The following is a 24,155-nucleotide window of genomic DNA, read 5'->3' as shown; positions in this document are numbered from 1 at the left end:
CATTTGCAGACAATTAAATAGTGATGGGGGAAAAAAATCGATACTGTTACAGGAATATAATATTTTTTTACGATATAACGTATTTGTACCTGCATCAAAACTCCAGTATTTTTTCCTTCATAGCTTTCTCTACATCTTCTTTTTAAATAAATCAAATCAAATCCAATTTTATTTGTCACATACACATGGTTAGCAGATGTTAATGCGAGTGTAGCGAAATGCTTGTGCTTCTAGTTCCGACAATGCAGTAATAACCAACAAGTAATCTAACTAACAATTCCAAAACTACTGTCTTATACACAGTGTAAGGGGATAAAGAATATGTACATAAGGATATATGAATGAGTGATGATACAGAGCAGCATAGGCAAGATACAGTAGATGGTATCGAGTACAGTATATACATATGAGATGAGTATGTAAACAAAGTGGCATAGTCAAAGTGGCTAGTGATACATGTATTACATAAGGATGCAGTCGATGATATAGAGTACAGTATATAAGTATGCATATGAGATTAATAATGTAGGGTAAGTAACATTATATAAGGTAGCATTGTTTAAAGTGGCTAGTGATATATTTACATCATTTCCCATCAATTCCCATTATTAAAGTGGCTGGAGTTGAGTCAGTGTCAGTGTCAGTGTGTTGGCAGCAGCCACTCAATGTTAGTGGTGGCTGTTTAACAGTCTGATGGCCTTGAGATAGAAGCTGTTTTTCAGTCTCTCGGTCCCAGCTTTGATGCACCTGTACTGACCTCACCTTCTGGATGATAGAGGGGTGAACAGGCAGTGGCTCGGGTGGTTGATGTCCTTGATGATCTTTATGGCCTTCCTGTAACATCGGGTGGTGTAGGTGTCCAGGAGGGCAGGTAGTTTGCCCACGGTGATGCGTTGTGCAGACCTCACTACCCTCTGGAGAGCCTTACGGTTGTGGGCGGAGCAGTTGCTGTACCAGGCGGTGATACAGCCCGCCAGGATGCTCTCGATTGTGCATCTGTAGACGTTTGTGAGTGCTTTTGGTGACAAGCCAAATTTCTTCAGCCTCCTGAGGTTGAAGAGGCGCTGCTGCGCCTTCTTCATGATGCTCTCTGTGTGAGTGGACCAATTCAGTTTGTCTGTAAAGTGTATGCCTCCTCCTCTCCACTACTGTTCCATCGATGTGGATAGGGGGGTGTTCCCTCTGCTGTTTCCTGAAGTCCACAATCATCTCCTTAGTTTTGTTGACGTTGAGTGTGAGGTTATTTTCCTGACACCACACTCCGAGGGCCCTCACCTCCTCCCTGTAGGCCGTCTCGTCGTTGTTGGTAATCAAGCCTACCACTGTTGTGTCGTCCGCAAACTTGATGATTGAGTTGGAGGCGTGCGTGGCTACGCAGTCGTGGGTGAACAGGGAGTACAGGAGAGAGCTCAGAACGCACCCTTGTGGGGCCCCAGTGTTGAGGATCAGCGGGGTGGAGATGTTGTTGCCTACCCTCACCACCTGGGGGCGGCCCGTCAGGAAGTCCAGTACCCAGTTGCACAGGGCGGGGTCGAGACCCAGGGTCTCGAGCTTGATGACGAGCTTGGAGGGTACTATGGTGTTGAATGCCGATATGTAGTCGATGAACAGCATTCTCACATAGGTATTCCTCTTGTCCAGATGGGTTAGGGCAGTGTGCAGTGTGGTTGAGATTGCATCGTCTGTGGACCTATTTGGGCGCTAAGCAAATTGGAGTGGGTCTAGGGTGTCAGGTAGGGTGGAGGTGATATGGTCCTTGACTAGTCTCTCAAAGCACTTCATGATGAAGGAAGTGAGTGCTACGGGGCGGTAGTCGTTTAGCTCAGTTACCTTAGCTTTCTTGGGAACAGGAACAATGGTGGCCCTCTTGAAGCATGTGGGAACAGCAAACTGGTATAGGGATTGATTGAATATGTCCGTAAACACACCGGCCAGCTGGTCTGCGCATGCTCTGAGGGCGCGGCTGGGGATGCCGTCTGGGCCTGCAGCCTTGCGAGGATTAACACGTTTAAATGTCTTGCTCACCTCGGCTGCAGTGAAGGAGAGTCCGCATGTTTTCGTTGCAGGCCGTGTCAGTGGCACTGTATTGTCCTCAAAGCGGGCAAAAAAGTTTTTTAGTCTGCCTGGGAGCAGGACATCCTGGTCCGTGACTGGGCTGGATTTCTTCTTGTAGTCCGTGATTGACTGTAGGGAGTCAATGTCACGCTTGCTCCCGCTTCCCCTCCGCCAGGCTGTCCATCATTACGCACACCTGTCACCATCATTACAGTGCAATATTGGACTCACCTGGACTCCTTCACTTTGTTGATTGCCCCTTATATATCTGTCTGTTCCTCAGTTTGTTCCCTGTGTCAGCATTAATGTCATTTTGTTTCCCCTGTCCAGATGCTGTCTGTGTTCTGTTTCATGTCCGTTGTTTATTAATGTTCACTCCCTGTAATTGCTTCTTGTCTCCCAGCGTCTGTCCTTACGGAATGCTGATCATTTGAAGCATCAAGGAGTTTTTTGTTTTGTTGGGGACGTCGGGTGCCACTGCCGAAGGAACCGGGGGTGCCTCAGCTGAATCGTTGGGCTTCCACGCCTTAGCCTGCTCGAGAGGTTTCCTTGTCTCGGTTGGCTTGGCAGGCTCCCACCCCACATCATACCTCAGCCGGCTCGTCAGGCTTCCTCGGCTCGTCGGGCTTCCACGCCTCAGCCGGCTCGTCAGGCTTCCTCGGCTCGTCGGGCTTCCAGGCCTCAGCCGGCTCATCCGACTCCCATGTCCTTTGTTTATAAAATGTTCACTCCCTGTACTTGCTTCTCGTCTCCCAGCGTCTGTCCTTACAGCCAATTAGTTTTCTCATTGCTCTCTCTCTTGTCCCTCTGCAGCAGACATATGGTGAGCAATATGTTTGAAACACGTAGTCACAATAATCACAGTATTGAATCGCAATACATATAGAATCGTGAAAATTGATAATATTATCTCGTGAGGTCCCTGGCAATTTCCAGCTCTATAATTAAAAGGGTTAATTTTCTCGTACACAAATTAGCTGACAATACACAGCTAACTCCTGCTAGCTAGCTAACTAACAACATGCTTCATGATCAAGTAGCATTAGCATATCATTAATTGATGTTTACCCTCCCATACAAATATAAAAGTACAGTAATGTTATACAGTGTCTTTAAATTTGCATACCACCCCAACAGATCTACAGATGACGCAATTTCAATTGCATTTCACACTGCCCTCTCCCACCTGAACAAAAGGAGAAATAACCATGTGAGAATTCTGCTCATAGACTACAGCTCAGTGTTCAACACCATAGTCCCCTCCAACCACATCACCATGCTAGGGACCCTTGAACTGAACCCCTCCCTATGCAGCTAGATCCTAAACGTCCTGACAGACCGGCCCCAGGAGACGAGGGTAGGCAACAACACCTCCGCCACACTTACCCTCAACACAGTGGCTCCTCAGGGGTGTGTGCTTAGTTCCCTCCTGTGCTCCCTTTTCGCCCACGACTGCGTGGTCATGCACGACTCCAACACCATCATCAAGTTGGCTGATGACACAACAGTGGTAGGCCTGATCACAGACGCCGATGAGTCAGCCTATGGGGAGGAGGCCAGTGACTTAGCAGTGTGGTACCAGAACGATAACCTCTCCCTCAACGTCAGTGAGACGAAGGAGCTGATCTTGGATTATAGGAGAAAGAGGGGAGAGCACGCCCCCATCCACATCGACGTGGCTGTTGTGGAACGGGTCGAGAGCTTCAGGTTCCTTGGCGTCCATATCACTAAGGACATGGTCCACACACCGCACAGTTGTGAAGAGGGCATGGCAGCACCTCTTCTCCGTCGGGAAGCTGAAAAGATTTGGCATGGTCCCTTGGATCCTCAAAAAGTTATCCAGCTGCACCATTGAGAGCATATTGACTGGCTGCATCACTGCTTGGTATGACAAATGCGCTGCTCTTGACCGCAAAGCACTACAGAGGGTGGTGCAGACAGCACAGTACATCACTAGGTCCAAGCTCCTTGCCATCCAGGACCTCTATATCAGGTTGTGTCAGAGGAAGGCCTAAAAAATTGCCAAAGACTCCAGCCACCCAAGCCATACACTGTTCACTCTGCCTTCTGTCTGGCAAACGGTACTGGAGCATCGGCTCAGGGACCAACAGGCTTTGAGACAGCTTCTATCCCTAAGCCATAAGACTGCTAAATGTCCAGACTGCTAAATATTCAATTAATGGTACCCAAACTATATGCACTCTCTATCTTGCACTGACCCTATGTACACTCACTAGACTATATATGCACGCCATATACACACTCACTCACTCACTCACTCACTCACTCACTCACTCACTCACTCACTCACTCACTTACTCACTTACTCACTCACTCACTCTACATTGACACTCCCACACAAAACCCACACACATTCACATAAACTACAAACACACACACACACAACACAAACACGCATACCAACACAACGCAAACACACATACATACACATTACACACACGCACATTCATAAACTTTTACACTCATAATTTACTGCTGCTACTCTGTTCTTTATTTTACTCGTATTATCTATCCTGATGCCTAGTCACTTTACCCTGCCTTCATGTACATATCTACCTAAAATACCTTATTATTATCTATCCTGATGCCTAGTCACTTTACCCTGCCTTCATGTACATATCTACCTCAAATACCTTATTATTATCTATCCTGATGCCTAGTCACTTTACCCTGCCTTCATGTACATATCTACCTCAAATACCTTATTATTATCTATCCTGATGCCTAGTCACTTTACCCTGCCTTCATGTACATATCTACCTCAAATACCTTATTATTATCTATCCTGATGCCTAGTCACTTTACCCTGCCTTCATGTACATATCTACCTCAAATAGCTTATTATTATCTATCCTGATGCCTACAGTAGTCACTTTACCCTGCCTTCATGTACATATCTACCTCAAATAGCTTATTATTATCTATCCTGATGCCTACAGTAGTCACTTTACCCTGCCTTCATGTACATATCTACCTCAAATAGCTTATTATTATCTATCCTGATGCCTACAGTAGTCACTTTACCCTGCCTTCATGTACATATCTACCTCAAATACCTTATTATTATCTATCCTGATGCCTAGTCACTTTACCCTGCCTTCATGTGCATATCTACCTCAAATACCTTATTATTATCTATCCTGATGCCTAGTCACTTTACCCTGCCTTCGTGTACACATCTACCTCAAATACCTTATTATTATCTATCCTGATGCCTAGTCACTTTACCCTGCCTTCGTGTACACATCTACCTCAAATACGTTATTATTATCTATCCTGATGCCTCGTCACTTTACCCTGCATCCCTGTACATATCTACCTCAAATACCTTATTATTATCTATCCTGATGCCTAGTCACTTTACCCTGCCTTCATGTACATATCTACCTAAAATACCTTATTATTATCATCTATCCTGATGCCTACAGTAGTCACTTTACCCTGCATCCATGTACATATCTACCTCAAATAGCTTATTATTATCTATCCTGATGCCTACAGTAGTCACTTTACCCTGCCTTCATGTACATATTTACCTCAAATAGCTTATTATTATCTATCCTGATGCCTACAGTAGTCACTTTACCCTGCCTTCATGTACATATCTACCTCAAATAGCTTATTATTATCTATCCTGATGCCTACAGTAGTCACTTTACCCTGCATCCATGTACATATCTACCTCAAATAGCTTATTATTATCTATCCTGATGCCTACAGTAGTCACTTTACCCTGCCTTCATGTACATATCTACCACAAATAACTTATTATTATCTATCCTGATGCCTAGTCACTTTACCCTGCCTTCATGTGCATATCTACCTCTAATACCTTATTATTATCTATCCTGATGCCGAGTCACTTTACCCTGCCTTCATGTACATATCTACCTCAAATACCTTAGTTACCTCTGCTGCAGAGGATAAGTTCATTAGAGTTACCAGCCTCCGAAAATGCAGCACAAAAAAATGCTTCAGAGTTCAAGTAACAGACACATCCCAACATAAACTGTTCAGTGGAGACTGTGTGAATCAGGCCTTTGTGGTTGAATTGCTGCAAAGAAACCACTACTAAAGGACACCAATAAGAAGAAGAGACTTGTTTGGGCCAAGAAACACAAGCAATGGACATTAGACTGTGGAAATTTGTCCTTTGGTCTGGAGTCCAAATTGGAGATTTTTGATTTAAACCGCCTTGTCTTTGTGAGACGTGGTGTGGGTGAATGGATGATCTCCGCATGCTTATTTCCCACTGCAAAACATGGAAGAGGAGGTGTTATGGTGTGGAGGTGCTTTGCTGGTGACACTGTCTGTGATTTATTTAGAATTCAAGGCACACTTAACCAGCAGGGCTACCACAGCATTCTGCAGCGATACGCCATCCCATCTGGTTTGGGCTTAGTCCCACTATCATTTGTTTTTCAACAGGACAATGACCAAACACACCTGATGGAGTGCGGCATCAAATGACCTGGCCTCCACAATCCCCCACCTCAACCAACTTGAGATGGTTTGGGATAAGTTGGGCCGCAGAGTGAAGGAAAAGCAGCCAACAAGTGTTCAGCATATGTGGGAACTCATTCAAGACTGTTGGAAAAGCATTCCAGGTGAAGCTGGTTGAGAGAATGCCAAGAGTGTGCAAAGCTTAGAGGAGGGCAACTTTCGGGCGAGTGTCGTGCCCTACCTCTGGAGGTAGCAGTCGAGACGTGACAAGTTCGGAAGTTTACATTGCAATATATAAGACGAGGGTATTTTTGTGAAAAGTCTATGTCTGAAGACCCTCTTATAAGGAAACATTTCGTCTTGAGTTCAAAAGAATGAAGGAAGGATCATTAAATTAAATAGAGCAAGAGAAATAGACAGAATAAAAGAGAAAAGAAGAAGAAGAATATACCGTGAAGAAAGGAGGAGAACAAATGAGGCAGAAGAAATAGGAAGGAAACGGAACGCTGTTCTTCCACCTGACGCACATCCCTCATGGGAGACCCAGATTCCTCTGTGTCAGCACTAAAGGCCATTGTACACAGTCACTGTATTTATGAGCAGTGGAGGCAAGGGATCAAGGACCAAAAGGCTTCTCAACAGTTTTTACCCCCAAGCCATAAGACTCCTGAACAGGTAATCAAATGGCTACTCTGACTATTTGCATTGTGTGCCCCCCCCCCAACTCCTCTTTTACGCTACTGCTACTCTCTGTTTATCATATATGCATAGTCACTTTAACTATACATTCATGTACATACTACCTCAATTAACCCAACCAACCGGTGCCCCCGCACATTAGCTACCCGGGCTATCTGCGTTGTGTCCCACCATCCACCACCCATCAACCCCTCTTTTACGCTACTGCTACTCTCTGTTCATCGTATAATAGTAATCCTTTCCTGGAACCAGAGGGAAGTTTGAAATGTTTTTAGTGTTCTGCAGTGTTTAATAAGGGAGAAATCACAGCACAAGCTCTATTCAGCCTGCTATCTCTGAAGCCTTACATTCCACAATAGATTGAGCCAACATATGCAGTGAATGCAGTCTCAGCTAACGTGGGAACAACCTTTAAAAGCTGCAATGCCTATAACCTGCAATCGGATTGAATCCCGGACTGTCTTGAAAGGAGGGAAGAAGGAAGCTTAACTGAGACATTCAGGTGAGAGACATTCTTGAGACATTCAGGTGAGAGTGAGAAATTCTTGAGACATTCAGGTGAGAGTGAGACATTCAGGTGAGAGTGAGACATTCTTGAGACATTCAGGTGAGAGTGAGACATTCTTGAGACATTCAGGTGAGAGTGAGACATTCTTGAGACATTCAGGTGAGAGTGAGACATTCTTGACACATTCAGGTGAGAGTGAGACATTCTTGAGACATTCAGGTGAGAGTGAGACATTCTTGAGACATTCAGGTGAGAGTGAGACATTCTTGACACATGCAGGTGAGAGTGAGACATTCTTGAGACATTCAGGTGAGAGTGAGACATTATTGAGACATTCATGTGAGAGTAAGACATTCTTGAGACATTCAGGTGAGAGTGAGACATTCTTGAGACATTCAGGTGTGAGTGAGACATTCTTGAGACATTCAGGTGAGAGTGAGACATTATTGAGACATTCAGGTGAGAGTGAGACATTATTGAGACATTCAGGTGAACGCGAGACATACTTGAGACATTGACAAGGACGTCAAACCCTTGTGTGTCGTCACATGGACTGAGTGGGACTTTCCCACTCTCAGCATGGTCCTGTCTGACAAGCACATAGGGAGTGAGACACTTGATAGCCAGGTAGTCTAGATGGTACCATATTCCTCCACACCTTGGTGACTACATTTGATACATATCTATCTAGTATTGTGGCAGAAGCGCATTGGAGAGACCAGCTGTGTTGTTTAATGGAGCAGCCAGTTAGTTTTGTCTGTCACCTCTCTGTGTGTTGCAGCCAGGATGGCCCAGCCTGCCAGGCTCTATCTGGGCTTTAGACGTCTGCCCAGGAGGCATCTATCTGTCTGTCTATCTATCTATCTTTCTTTTTTTTCTCTTCTTCCTGCTGATTGCTCACCTCAGTTCCTCAATAGATAGATGGGAGCCTCCTGGGCAGCCGTCCAAAGCCCAGATAGAGCCTGGCAGGCTGGGCCATCCTGGCTGCAACACACAGAGAGGTGACAGACAAAACTAACTGTCTGCTCCATTAAACAACACAGCTGGTCTCTCCAATAGGCTTCTGCCACAATACTTGGTAAATGCCAGTGTTTCTTGGGATCACTTATTGAGGTCGCTGTTCCCTTCAAGGTATGACAGAGGGTGACGTTGATTGCATTCCCGAAAATAGACTTGTCAGAAACTACCAGAATTGTAACAGTGTTCTTTTAACAGATGTGGGAAACGGGACACTGCTTTATAGCAGTAAAGTGGTGCCTCTGAGAATAACCTTAGAGACAGCTAGGAGCTCACAGTAAGAGAGCAGAATTGATTTAATTTCTCACTCCGACCAGCCTTGTACCCAGCAGAAGAACAAAGCTGATTGTATCCCCTTTTCCCCGAACAACCAAATTACCAACAACAAAAACTTCCGGCCCAAAATCTAGTTAGTTAGATTCGTTAGAAAACTTTATTGTCCAATAGGTTTCCACAGAATGGAAAATTGTCTCTGGCATCTTGGCATTTAAAAGGATAAAAACAGACATAAAAAACGTTACTTTGTGAATTGTTCTCCTGTGAAAGAAGAATAGACCTACATCTCCCTTGATATCTGTGAGCTTTTCTAGGTTGTACCTCTACTTTACTGATGGTTGTGTGGACGATACATGTTAGAACATCTGGTCTATGTTTGTTGGAGGCATTCAGGGAGATTTTCTTCTTGTGTGCCGAATTCATGGAAGGAAATAAATATTTTTGCAATACTGTAATCTGCCTGGGAGTGGTATATCATTTTTCTGTGTCTTAATAATCTAGCCCAGGCCTGGGAAACTCCAGTCCTCCGGGACTAATTGGTGTCACACTTTCCTCAGCTAACACACCTGACTCCAATAATCAACTAATCATGATCTTCAGTTTAGAATGCAATGTGTTTAATGAGCTGTGTTTGCTATGGATGAGGTAATAGAGTGAAACCTCTCCGGTCCCCTCGGACTGGAGTTGCCTGTTCCTGATCTAACCTACCCTCCTTCCTGCTTTTTACCACCTGAAGCCTCCCAACTAGAGCTAAGAGTTTTCTTGTGGAAAAGGGCATATCGTTGCAGCCATAACCACCGACTTCTCAATGTTGCCTGCATCACTGCAGGAGCTTCAAATCAAGTCCTTTTAGATCTGGGGTGACTGATGCACTTATTCCATTTCTCCCTGTCAACTGATGCCTGTAATATAGGGTTGGTTTTCAGCCCAGGACCCACATCAACTTCAAGATGGTGGAAATTCAGTGGACCGCCAACAGGTTAGACTGACATTCCCTGACAATCCACTGCTGGTCATTCACTATTCCCAGGAGACACAAGAGTGTCAGTAAACCAGACACAAACCTCCGCTGTTACTGAAGCATCCATGTCAAGGGCCTTTCTCAATGATGCATCATCCTTACATGTAACTGCAGCCTCTACTTCCTGCTATCAAGGTTATAATACTGTAAACAAACCTACCTGATAGATTTCTACTATTGACACGAAGGATGCATGAAAGTGAAGTCTATTTCCAGCCTTGACTTGAGTGACAGGTCCTGAGTAATGATGAGACCAGCCTGAAGTGAGGAGTCGTGGCCCAGGCAGATTGATTAGTTTAATCAAGCATTGAGTGGAGAGTCACATTACAGTGAACAGGAGATGGAGGGAAATGGACATGCACACAGCTACGCATCAATGTACAACTACACACTAAATGATGAAGGGGCCTTGTTTGCAGCCAGCACGGTCTATAATTAATGAACATTGGGTGTCATTGGCAAGTTGTCTGGATGTACTCCAACTTTTGGTCTTACATTGTGACTATAGCATGATAAGACCAGGAGTTTTTCCTGGTCAAGTTACCAGGTACCAAATCTTTTTTTTGATTTTGATTTATTTAACTAGGCAAGAGGTCAAATGGAAATAGAGGGTTGAAAGTAGAAAGCGGGAGTTTTTCCTGACCACAATCCTAGTCCACATTAGGGGATTGAGTCACTGGCCTACAGACAAATCTGTCGTTCTGCCCCTGAACAGGCAGTTAACCCACTGTTCCTAGGCCGTCATTGAAAATAAGAATTTGTTCTTAACTGACTTCACCTCGTTAAATAAAGGAAAACATTTTAAAAAACAGTCCCAGCCTGTGATGAATGGGTTCTAACTAAGCAGCCCCCTGTTAGCCTGGCCTCCTCGTGTGACATGCTAACTGTTCACCATCTTCGTAATGAGTCTTTGGTGTGAATTAGGGCCTGTTCCCATCAGCACCTTGTCTCTGTGTGGCAGCCTAGGGACAGGTGGGACTGGGCCGCCAACACCTTGGTAATGACTGCTCAAACTAGTTATTACACACAGCAAGATGTTCTACTGCTGACTCCCCTCTTCCTGATGTGATGTAGGACCGAGACTATTCCTGTGTTTGCTGCAGCATGGTTTAACTATGTAATGCCTGTAAAATACATGTGGGGGTTTTGTGTTTTTTTTTATGTCATAGACATTTTGTGTATGTGTGTGTGAACAGGACTACCAGTGTGTGTGTGTGTGTGTGTGTGTGTGTTTTCATGGGATCACATACTTTGGTCTGTGTGGCTTTTAAAATGTCATGTGATTTGAGTGGATGTGTCCATTACTGAAATACGTGAACATATAGACTTTTATTTCACTGTATTTATTCTGTATTATTACTGTTATATTCAATATTTTAACATGATTAAACCCTAAACGTTATGCCCACACATGTTAGGTGGGTAGTCTTTAGAATGGACACAGATATCCTGGATCTTATTGGCTATTGAGCAAGGAAGCTGTGGTAGCTGTCACTCACCATATAGGAGCTTTGGACTGATGCCAAGGTGCCATGATATCCTGTGCCTGGCCTGTCTGACCCAGACCAGGGTGATGCAGTACAGTGAGCAGAGGCCAGGTCTGGGTCTGGACCAAAGGCAAATAGACACCATGTACCCAGCCTCTGTCACTCACTGTCAGGGGTAGTGTAATTACAGAATCCTTTAGATCACAGATAACGTAACGATATACACACATTCAATCTACCAGTGCATGAGTTCCATAGAGGACACCTGAATCTGACAGTGGGCTTGTGGAAACAGCAAAGTGAGAGTCTATGGGCCAAGCACCATACTGGAAATGTGACGTCATAAAGTAACAACCGTCTCCATTGCCCAGGTTTACTGTGTATCTAGAGTTTATGGAAAACTAGAAAGGAAATTACTAAATGAAATGCATTATTACATTACATTAATCACTTATAGGCTTATAAAAGAAAGATCTTATGCATTTTGCACAGCTAATGCAATTAAATCGAACTATTTTGGCAATTAAATGCCCACACATGCAAGGCAGCGAAAAACAAAGCAGGTAAAAGTCCTGACAGAATGTTTTTGTGGGGTAAATAATATAATGCCATTTCCAACGAGAGCCCTTGACTGTCACTTATTGTTGAAAGGCTTTGTGGAAGCACACACCTTAAAGTGAGGTTTGTTTACTGTATTATGACCTAGATAGCAGGAAGTAGAGGCTGCGGTTACATGTAAGGATGATGCATCATTGAGAAAGGCCCTTGACATGGATGCTTCAGTAACAGTGGAGGGTTGTGTCTGGTTTACTGACACTGTTGTGTCTCCTGGGAATAGTGAATGACCAGCAGTGGATTGTCAGGGAATGTCAGTCTAACCTGTTGGCGGTCCACTGAATTTCCACCATCTTGAAGTTGATGTGGGTCCTGGGCTGAAAACCAATTATTGTGCTTCTTAGTTTGCTTGTTAGCGTTCCCATGTACCTTCTATTCCCTCTAGTCATACACAGGCTAAACCACAGGGATATTATGTTCATCCATCTTTTTTTCTTTAAGGTGTAATTTGTTGAAACGTTAATCACTGCTTTAATCTAATGATCAGTATATTTCTCCATCATCCACCCCCTCAGGCCAAAGAGCACCGTATAGCAACACAGAGAAAGGGAGAACTCATTTCCTCTTTTGGCCAAACCAGTAGGCCTGCAAAACGAAGGAAAGCAGCATTGTAAATGCCAGCCCTCATTCACAAGGCTGTACCCTACTCATCCTTCCCAGTAAACGTTGTGCCTCATGAAAACAGTAATCCTCGTTCATCATCAATGTCATCCATCTTAATCTCCAACAACAGACAGGCAGACTGACAGTCTGCGACTGTGGAATAGTTGGGCTCCTAAGTAGGGCACGGCTCCTATGTACTGCCCGGGTTCCAGGGAGTGCACAATGCCAGGTTGTTGGATGAGCTAGGGCTGTTGGCAGCCGGTGCCTGCTGCTGCCTGAAACCTAAGTGGTTGTCGCGGCTGTGTTTACTGTTGTGGGTGGTGCTCTTTGTTTGAGCAGCCTCCAAGGCCCGGGTTCTCAGGGCAGAGTGGCTGTGTTTACTGTTGTGGGTGGTGCTCTTTGGTTGAGCAGCCTCCAAGGCCCGGGTTCTCAGGGCAGAGTGGCTGTGTTTACTGTTGTGGGTGGTGCTCTTTGGTTGAGCAGCCTCCAAGGCCTGGGTTCTCAGGGCAGAGTGGCTGTTTTGTGAAAAAGGCTGCTGACTTCTCTTTTGTGATGTTGGGCACTGCCCGTTCTTAGTAGACTAAAGTCGCCTTAATTATTGTCAGTCACAGTGTTCCTCTTTCTGATGCTTTCTCTGTTCTCTGTTGAGCTGGCTTCTGTCTGTGTTCATTTCACAGACGACAGGCAGCAAGTGAGGCTGTAGTGTGTGTTTGGGTTTCCAAGACTCCACTCTACTGACCGACCAATGGCAGATTGATGTGCTTAAAGGCTGTAAGGCCCTCTGTGGCAGAGTACCGCTGAGCAACGCCGTGAGTCCAACAGCTGTCTTCCAAAAACAAGCACAGACCTCCTGGTGAGAGGAGCTGCCAAGATAAAACACAGAAAAGCACTCGCTCGAAGGAAACGTCTGGAATTAGCTGAAACAGCAAGTAGCTGGATGCCTGACTAGAAAATCCTGCAGTGGAGGAGGATTTGTGCTGTAACTTTGGTAGCAGAAAAGTCTCTCAACATCATTATGGAACTGTCTTTAAATGACTTTCTGAGGCTACATGGTTCTTTGTCAAGAAGACTCTGCACTTATCAGCAAACAAGTAGTTGACCTATCTTTCATGGTTACAAAACAGGGAATGTGATGATATTGTCATTTAGTGACAGAGCAGTTAGGATCAAGTTAATAGAGATTGACATCTCCAGAGCCTTACTTTGGCTGAGTCCTCTAAGTCTCGATCATACACATTATCGACCAGATAAATGGTTTGGGGATTTATCCTGAGCCAGGATCAACCTCACCTTCCCTCGCTCCAAGCTGCATGTCTGTGATTGACAGCTCCCCTCTGCCCCCAGCCCCATGTGTTAAGACTGGGACTCTACTGCAGCAGGTGTCAGTGTCCATCCTCTTGGTGAAGGACATACCATAGCTGACGTTTAGTGAAGGCAGGAGAACCAGTCTCTCCCTATAGACCCAAACTACTGTAAGCAGTCACAGAGAGTATAGTGGTCTACAGATCATAGATAAACCATAGTTCCATACTGTGTGAGTGTTAGTGAGGCTATTCCTATCAGCTCCTTCACTCTCCCACTCCAATCTACTTCTTGATGGGGAGAAGAGGAGCGAGCGGCTGAAGGCTGTGACCTGGATGGAATGCCCTGGCTGGACCGCTGGTGGGTGTGTGTGTGTGTGTGTGTGTGTGTGTGTGTGCATTCATTGTGAGGAGCAAATCCATAGCGACCTCCAGCTCCTCCCCCCTGGTCCTTTAGTCTCCCGAAGAATCTCTGCGATTTACTGGAGCGTAGAGCCGGAATGACATCAGTGGAGGGATCTTTACCATGACCCCCGTTTGGAAGGGCGTTTAAAGAGGCCACTGTGGGGGAGAGAGGTTATGGTCAGAGTTGTGTGTTTGACGGAGGGAGGAAGGTTTTTCTATATGTTTTCTCTGTTATCTTGATCATTGCTTTGGGGATGTGGTTCTGGTACTTCAGTAACACTGTTGGAAACCTGTGGCCCAAAGACCAGGACAAAAGATGGAGAAGGATACAGAGAACCCACATATGGCTTCTCTAGCTTGAACACTTATCATGTTTGGTTGGCTGGCCCCACTAAACACTGACCAATCTTTGTGCCAGTATTTGACGGTCATCGTTTACAAGGCTGATAGGACACCAGTTTTGCAGGCTGGTTGACTGAGGCCAGGCCAGGAAGACAGGAAGTTGTCATCCGCTTTGGAGAGGCATGTGATGTGTTGAATAGAATCACATTGAATAGTTGAAAGTAACTCCTCTAACTTATCTAACGCAGGCTGGATTTGAAAGTACATTTGGTGTGCGGTTGGGTTTATGTAGGCTACATTGATATCTGATTTGCCCAAAGGACACCATCATTTCAACGGGAAGCTAGGTATACTATCATTGGCCCATGGTTGATTGGATCTTTAGAAGTAACAACCATTAACCCTAAAAATAGGATGCCAAATTCACGATATCAATAATACACATTTAAACCATAGCATTTTACCATCAGCATTGAAATAAGGTCAAATATAATATGCCAAGTCAAATATGAAATTCAACATAATTTCATCCACCCGAGCACAGCAGTGTGTGTGTGGGTATGTGCTATGCTTGGCATAGAATGTGGGATGAGACTCTTCAAACACATCATGCTCTATAACAGACCAAGCCACCCGTGTACACACACCCCACCCTAGCCTGCAGCAGTCACAGATGTGTGTCTCATGCTGCGATGTTGTTCATCTCATATCTCATGCTGGTAAAGGTGTTAAGTACAGTAGGAGTGAAGGCATTGAGAGCAATAGTTATAGAGATTAACTTGGCTTGATGGCCAAAGCCTATGTGGAAATGAATGGGGGTTTTGGATAAACTCCCAAATTAAGGTCTGTGGTAAACACAGACTTAAATGATCTTATTCTTTTTGTTCTATGACATAATCAGCTAAAGACCGTTTTTGTGAATTTTGAAGCATTTATGTAATCAAAACAATCACAAAGCTTCATAGTTCATTAAGGTATGAAACTAAAATGACTAAATCTCCTTAATGTTACAGTTTTCTTCTGGTGAAAGAGAGGAGGACCAAAATGCAGCGTGGTTATAATTCATGGTTCTTTAATAAAGAAACTATACATGAATAAACTACAAAACAAGAAACATGAAAACCCGAAACAGTCCTAACTGGTGCAAAACACAGACAGGAACAATCACCCACAAAATACCCAAAGAATATGGCTGCCTAAATATGGTTCCCAATCAGAGACAACGATAAACACCTGACTCTGATTCAGAACCACTCCAGGCAACCATAGACTTTCCTAGACAACTCTACTAAACACAACCCCATAAATCTAATAAACCCCTAGACAAGACAAGACACATAAATCACCCATGTCACAGCCTGGCCTGACCAAAATAATAAAGAAAACACAAAATACTAAGGCCAGGGCGTGACACTTAACCTGTTTTAACCTCAGACCTTATTTTTCGGGCGTTTATCCCAAAACCTCATTCTTAATGGGGAAGATGCGCGATGTCTGGAGGAGGGTGGAGACAAGCACAAAGACAGGTGAAACAGATCAGGGTGTGACAATTTCGCTATATCCGCAATAACATCACAGACATGCTTGTGTGTGTCTGTGACCTTCCTGTCCTCCCCACTTACCGTGTCATTGACAAAGTGACTCCCAGCACCCAGTGAGTCCCAGCTTTATACTTCTCTCTTCAGGTCTGTCACCTAATACTCAGCATTAATACATACACAATACATACTGTAGGTTATGTCAAGTGTAATGAGTGTTGGCTCATGTAAAAAGACTCTGAGTCTGAACAGAGTGTAGTGTGGTTCTAATTTTCTCTCAGCCTCAGCTAATTGTCTCCTATCGTTTCTTCTCTCTCTCATTCCCTCTCCCTTTCTCTCTAGGAGCTGCCTTGTGAAGGCTGGGGGTACGGGACGAGCTACACAGATGGGAAAGACAGGAGAAGAGACAGGGGCTGATGGTAGCATGGTGTCAATCGCTGACTACTACGCAGGCAAGAATGTGCTGATCACTGGCGCCACGGGCTTCATGGGCAAGGTGCTGGTGGAGAAACTGCTGCGGTCCTGTCCAGAGGTCCAAACCCTCTACCTCCTGGTCAGACCCAAGGCTGGACAGTCCATGCAGGAACGGGTCAGCGACATGATGAAGTGCAAGGTGAGGGGCACTACTCGATGGATTAATACACTACTAGGCTATAGTACACTATACCAGGGGGTGAATCTAGTCTAAAGAAGTTCCTTCTCATGATGTCATCCTATTGAGCTGCACTGATCAGAAGTGAAGGCAAATTGTATAATTAATCTATTTCCTGTTGGCTTTGTGCCACATGCAGGTTGATTGGCTTAGGTGTTTTGTATTCTTGCAGCTTTGTGTTTATTGAAACATTACGTGATGTTGTGAGTGAGAAAGGGAGAGTATTGACGTGTTCACAAATGCATGCTGAAGCACCAGCTCTGTTTTACTCTGCTGCTACTGGTGTTGTTATTGCACTCTAACTGAAAACACACACATAATTAACTCTGTCAACAATAGAGGCACCAGTTGAGTGAGTGAGTGAGTGAGTGAGTGAGTGAGTGAGTGAGTGAGTGAGTGAGTGAGTGAGTGAGGATTCAAACACACCAGAGATAGGATAACAACTTGGTGTTCATCAAACGCAGTTGACAACACTAGTCAGCCAAACAAGACAGTGAGGAAGGAGATAATAAAGAAACCAACTGGCTGCCATATCTATCCTTATGAAATCAGACCATTCAAAGGAATGTGTTTAACTCCGGCTGTATAAAGCATTTCCCTCCGATTGTTATTCATGTTGCAGTCTGCGTCGTCTCTCGTGACAGTCTTAACAACAGCGCGCACTTGAGATTCTGGGTGCCGTGTTTACAGTCTCTGTATTATCCGTCTAAGACAGAGGTTTTTCTTTACAAACAAGGATTCTATAGGATGAATGCTCTCTGCCTGTTCCAGCCGCCTTTCTTGCTGTATGGATATTGAATGTCACTCAGAACACTTGTTGCTAGGTAACAGCCAAACCGAGCGTCTCTGTGGGCTTCGTTAAAAGCGTGTTATCAGGCAGAGCTGCTGTGGCCTGGAAAAGGACATCCAGATAGACATCTGATTGAATTGACTCACTCCTGATATGTCTTGACAATTAAAGAATAGGCCTAGAAATTATCTGTTGTCTGGTTAGTTGAGTTCTATGAATTGCAGGGCATTGGATGTACTGTAGCGTGTGATAGATATGCATAAGGGGTAAGGGTGCCTTAGTTGAGGCTTTTTTGCATGCCTTCTCCCACTAATAGGCTGCTATTCTCTTATATTCTAAACATAGAATAACCTTATTTAGAGCTGAAACACATAGAATAACTTTATTTAGAGCTGAATAAGAGCTTTAGCCCAGCGTGTTCTAGAGTCAGGGTGCAGATCTGTGTGGGGTATGCTGGAACGCTAGAAAGGAAAGAAGGGGAATCTGCTGGAATTCTGCTGACTGGTCTTGGGTCTGAGTGGGTGATGACCTGGCCAATATGTTCTGAATGACAGTATTGAGAATTGGTCAGTGGAAGAGGAGTGGTCTTTAGTTTGGTGGGATGTGGTTGGTGGAACCTAGATGGCTTCATGTAATCTGTGGAGGGATGCTGAATGGTACACCTGTCCGTCCGTCCCTTATTAGTTGCTGACTCCAGCAGTCATCTGGATCTCACCAAGGGGAGGGCTAGAACAGAACAGCTGCCCTGGTGTACTGCATCCCAGAACTGTCCCCCACTGCCCACCTTCTGTTCTCCTGTTTAACACCATACCTCCGCTATTACCACACCTCTCTTATCAAACAGTCTAGTGGATGTGGAAATGTAACTGATTGTTGGTTCTCCATATTTGTTCAAACTTGTACTCAGTTATCAGAGGGGAGGAGGAGGGCATGGAGGGTGTTGAACCAGGCCTCTACTGAACAACTGTTGTGTTGTTCTTGTTTTGGTAAAGAACAGTCATCTCTCTCTTTGTCCTCCTCTTGTCTTGCTCTGAATGAAGGGTACATTGTGTGACTGACGGGGCAGTGGGGAAGCAAGGGTGTGGTGATATACTGTGTCTTCTGCCCTTGAGCAAGACAGTTAAGCCCCACAACAACTGTTCCCCGGGCACTGATGATGTGGATTAAAGCAGCCCCTCTCTGATTCAGAAGGGTTGGGTTAAATGTGGAAGACACATTTCGGTTGAATGCATCAAGTTGTGCAACTGACTAGGTATCCGCTTCCCCCTTTGTGTGTGTGTGTGTGTGTGTGTGTGTGTGTGTGTGTGTGTGTGTGTGTGTGTGTGTGTGTGTGTGTGTGTGTGTGTGTGTGTGTGTGTGTGTGTGTGTGTGTGTGTGTGTGTGTGTGAGAAAAAGAGAGATTAATTACATTTGGCCTTTCATTTTGTCTCCCTGACCGACCCTGATCACTGTGGTGAGATCACTGTATTACACACACATTTAGGGCAGCTATAGCTGTATAGCATATCTCTGACTCTGACTCTCTTGCTCTCTCTCTCTCTGTCTCTCTCTCTCTGTCTCTCTCTCTGTCTCTTTCTCTCTCTCTCTTTCTCTCTCTCACTCTCTGTCTCTTTCTCTCTCTCACTCTCTCTCACCACACCTGACCACAGCCAGATGGATGTATATTTCTTAGAAAAAGCCTGTGGTTGTAGTGTAGGCTATGTGCTTTTCCTGTTTTAATCTCATCCCACAGTGCCAGCCAGGTCTGTCTGTTGGGACATGCCTGGAGCAATGTTCCATCTAATTGTTTTCGGCACTGAGCAAATTTCAGTTCAGCTGAGAGCAAACTTGAACACTGTGAAAATTCTGTGTAACTTCCAGCTCGTGTTTACTGTGAACACTGAGGCTGTACCCACTTTAAGTTTGTTTTAACAGTAGCCAGGTAGACTACTGTGGCTATTTGATCATAATGTAGGACTACCAGAGTGGCCTACCATCAAAAACAATGGAGAAAATGCATCCCATAACATTTTAACATGGAAATAGCTGTTCTGTCATTCAGCCTAGAGTAGCAGCCAATGTATGGTGTTCAATGTAGGCCTACATTCCATGTGACTTTTGATAAAAACATGCAGGGCCTGAAGTTAAACCGGGCTCCCGAGTGGTGCAGTGGTCTACGACACTGCATCTCAGTACAAGAGGTGTCACTGCAGTACCTGGTATGAATCCAGGCTGTATCACATCAATTGTGATTGAGATTCCAATAGGTCCGTGTATAATTGACCCAGCGTTGTCCAGGGTAGGCGTTATTGTAAATACGAACTTGTTCTTAAAAAAATGTTAAACTGTTTATCCACTTGTCCTTCAGACAAGGAGGTGACTGAAAATGTTGGTGTGTTGTTTGATGCAAGAACCCATTTTACAAAATCAAATGCATTATTTTCCCCATACCATTATTACAGAGAATCAGACAAATGATGCAACCCTCTGCCTATTGGCTACTTGGCTTATTCAAGCCTGTCTCAAAATACAACACTGATGTTGCAGTCACCGTCACGTGTCATGAAGTCAGTCAAATTCCACGTGACAGCCGTTTAGTCACGCTAATTAGGCTCTGATGCTGCTGCTGGTCATAGTAAACTTGTTAACTGCCTGGTACTCTGCACTCTTTTGTCTCTCTAATCACTCTGACATCAATGCAAATGTGATTTTAAAAAATCTAATCAAGCACTTCATGAGAGCCCACGAGCTCCTGTTGCTGCAACATTTCTAGAGTCTATACAATTATGCGAGAAAACAGAGAGATTCGAGGGACAATAGATTCTTCTTTTGTCCCTTTCTATAGGCTAGGCCTCCTGGATTTATTTCTCAACGTTCCTAATATTAAGCACATTGCTTCTCTTTACAACAGGGGTAGAGCCCACCTGGCTGGCATGAAAAGGAACCATGGGAAAAGCCTCCTTCATTCGTTATTTAAGTGCAGAGATGACATGTCTTTTTCCCCCTACCACTGTTTTGAGACAGGGTGCATGATAATGGTCCATTCTAAATCAAAACTCATTTCACACATATATTATTTAGTGTATATATAAAGGCAAGATTAGATCAAGAATAGTCTGCTGGGTGACAATATTAGCCTATCACTTGTGAATTATATATTATCACATGTGAATGATGGCCAGCATAAGAAACCATGCCTTTTTTGAAATTACTTTTTAGAATCATAGTCGCACACCTCATGTAGTCCAATTTGTAAGTCGCTCTGGATAAGAGCGTCTGCTAAATGACTTAAATGTAAATGTAAATGTTTAGCCCATAGGTCTAAATGTTTTGATAAGGTTTGTAATCACAATTAAAGTGGCCAAATAACTTCTTCAAATGAAGCACATTACACCTGCTTTACAACGGGTGTGGAGCTTAACTGGCATACATCATGTATGCAGCACGTGAGTTTCTAGTTTGGGGAAGATCATTTTCTCCATAAAAATTCACCTTTATAATAAAAGCATTACCTGCATAATCTCATTTGTGGCAACTTTTGATAATGGTGTTTTCCCGCTAATGGAACATTCTCGCTTAAAGCCTACTGCCGTGTGCGCATTGCTGTGCTTATGAAGTGAAGAAATTGCCTAATGGTTTATTAACATTTTAAGCTAAACGTTCTGATCTGTTGCGTCAGCCTCATTGCGTAAAAAAAATATTTTTTTTGATGCTAGTGGTTGTATTAATTTGGGTTCTATCGCATCTGTCCCAGACTATGTTTGGAATGTTTATTTCTCGCACAGAATAGAATAGGTCAACTTTTGTACTATGGGGGATAGTAGATTGATTAGTGTTTATGCTGTTCGTTAGGCCTACTCATGTTGGCTGACGAAAAGTACATGTGGACAGTTCTTCTTATATCTTTAATATGCACCTGGGAATTGGATAAGGATGTGTGCAGTTATGTCCCGGATGCGTCTGTCTATAGGTATAAAGTACCTATTTCTTTGTTAACCGCTCAAAATCCTTTGGAGAAAATATCCTTTCTATTTTATTCAGCTTTGTTCAATTGTATTCTTCGTACTATAAAATAATGCCATGTGGACTACCAGACTAGCTAGTCATCTAAAGTTTATTGTACAACCACATCCAGTCCCCATTAGGACCAGGAGTTGTCCAGGTCAGGTTCTGTGGTCAGGGGAAACTAGAGGTGGAGGAAAGCTGACCAATGATGTGTTAATAATCCCTCGGCTCCTTTAAGATGCACCAGCCATTTACACATATGAATCATTTCTATGATATGATGAAAAACTGAGTTGTAAAATTGTAAGCAAGGCATGTTGGCCAGGCAATATAAAATCCACAAAGCTTACAAACTTGGCACTCAGCCTATATTAAGATTTCCATATTAGGCAACTACTCCACCTAGATGTTTTACACACTTTTACAGAAACTGACGATGACAATTAGTATTTTAGGGCACTCTATAACTGAAATAGCCTAAAGCTTTCCTGCCTCACTGAATTCAATGTCAGTCATTTTATCCCCAGCTGGCTTTCTATATGCGGTTGCAATTGAGCTTTGGGACGAGGTCACATGTTTTCCAGTAGAAACAAAACCTCAGTTTAGATTACGGCTGCAACTACGTCCATAATGTATTTAGAAATGTCTGCCTTTGTGGATTCCTCTGTTTCAGTGCTCTGTGGTAAACCAGTGGTGACAGTGGCTGGTACTATAATCCTCTCTGGTATTGCACACTACACACTACACACGGTATCTACACACTGCAGTGGTACCTGCTCGTGGTCGTGGATATTCATGGGTCCCCCACGGATACATTGCATTATCAATTTCCTCTTTTTTTGCGACTAATATTCATGCCTGATTGCTTTCTTCCCTAAGAGGGAGCTTGGTGTTTCTTATAGCCTTGTACCGGTCTCCCTGCATTGATAAATGGCAGCTCTCACTGTGGGTAAAACCTTTAACACAGACACGACATAACTGTTGGAGGGTTATGGCTGTAAAACGGGTCCATGGCTAGCACTGCTGCTGGTGTTATTGAACTAGGTCCAATGACATATGGTGTGTTGTTTACTGAGTGGAATTACATTTAAATACGTCAAGGTATATTACAAGGCCCTGTAGAGCTCTGTTGAAATGGTGGATTTAACAGTTCAGACAGCCCTCACCCACACAGGGCTATACCATTACACACAGGTCCCGCCCAGAGACCCGCCCAGAGACAGGGAGTTTGACAGAGAGGCCTAGGCTGCCAGCTTGGCACGGTGACAGTCATTTCACCGCTCCTCATCTTTGTCTGGTTGATATGTGGCACGAGGGGCAGCGAGGCTGGCGGCAGGCACTCCACACACCCACGACTCCCTTGGGGGAGAGAGAGAGAGAGATAATGTTTTGCATATAATTAGGCCACACATTAACTTGGTTTGTGAAACAAATTAGCACATTGAACAGTGCCAGGAGGGCCCTCAGGGTAGGGCAGACATGCATGTAGCAAATGCTCAGTGGTGGCTCTTATCCTAATGGGGACCATAGCAACCCACACTGGTGTCCCCATAGGGATAAAGAGTCTGCCAAGCGCCTTGCCCTTTCCACATCTAGATAGTTGTTTGTGTATTAGACAAGGCATTTAGCTGATCCAATGTGATGGTCTTTCTGCATGATTGATGACCTTTTTGTGTGACCGCATGTTGAGGTCAAAAAGTAGCGATGCTAGAACGGTGCCTTGGTGCACACCAAATCACAACGTCTCCAACTCTAATAGACGCCCTACATGAATGACCTGGAGGAGGCAGTAGACAGAGCCCTAAGGACATCTCTTCAGACCTGCACAGCCATTGATCACCTACTGCTCTCCAGTCTTGGACTTGTGGTTGATGGATGGAGCTTAAACAGCGAGAGGAAAAGAGAGAGAGAGTGTCGCTGTGAAATATGAAAGTATGGTATGCTTGGGGGTCAGAGTTGACTTGTTCATGTGTAATGACTTAGCCCTTGGTATGTGTGTGTGTGAGTGGGTTTGGGTGGGTGTACATTACGTGCATGCTATTGATTTGCCTGGGATGAGAAAGGTCCATTTTCATTTCCTCTAAAGGAGTCAGAGGTTCTGAGAGGCTCCAGGTTTTGATGTCAGGATCGATAAGATAAGTCTTCTCTATATCACAGAGGATATCGTGTTCATCAAGATTACCCAGCCTCACCGTGTTCCTCCCTTTGATGAACTGTGAGTGGACACTTTTTGTTGAAGTGTGTGTGTTTTTCTTGCCATGATGCAGTGTGTGTCTCTGTGCTCGTTGGAGCGTGGGGGTGCTGTCAGCTTGGTTTCCTCTGTAATCGATGGATTGACGACAGTAGCGCTCCGACCCGAGTTCCGGGATTCCGCTCGGCCGAACACCCCTCTGGACCA

At 44.4% G+C, this 24,155-nt stretch overlaps 1 protein-coding gene across 1 annotated transcript in view; it reads left to right on the top strand.

Moving 5' to 3' along the window:
* The window catches only part of LOC118377784 (fatty acyl-CoA reductase 1-like), a 69,734-nt gene that overhangs the window by 4,784 nt on the left and 40,795 nt on the right, over positions 1-24,155 (top strand). The window contains exon 2 of the mRNA XM_052492438.1: positions 16,674-16,944. Coding sequence (XP_052348398.1) covers positions 16,674-16,944 — 271 coding nt within the window. The remainder of the gene's footprint in view (positions 1-16,673; positions 16,945-24,155) is intronic.

The sequence above is a fragment of the Oncorhynchus keta genome, chromosome 33, assembly GCF_023373465.1.
Source record: "Oncorhynchus keta strain PuntledgeMale-10-30-2019 chromosome 33, Oket_V2, whole genome shotgun sequence".
NCBI classification, from domain to species: Eukaryota; Metazoa; Chordata; class Actinopteri; order Salmoniformes; family Salmonidae; genus Oncorhynchus; species Oncorhynchus keta.
This window is presented reverse-complemented; position numbering and strand designations above follow the sequence as displayed.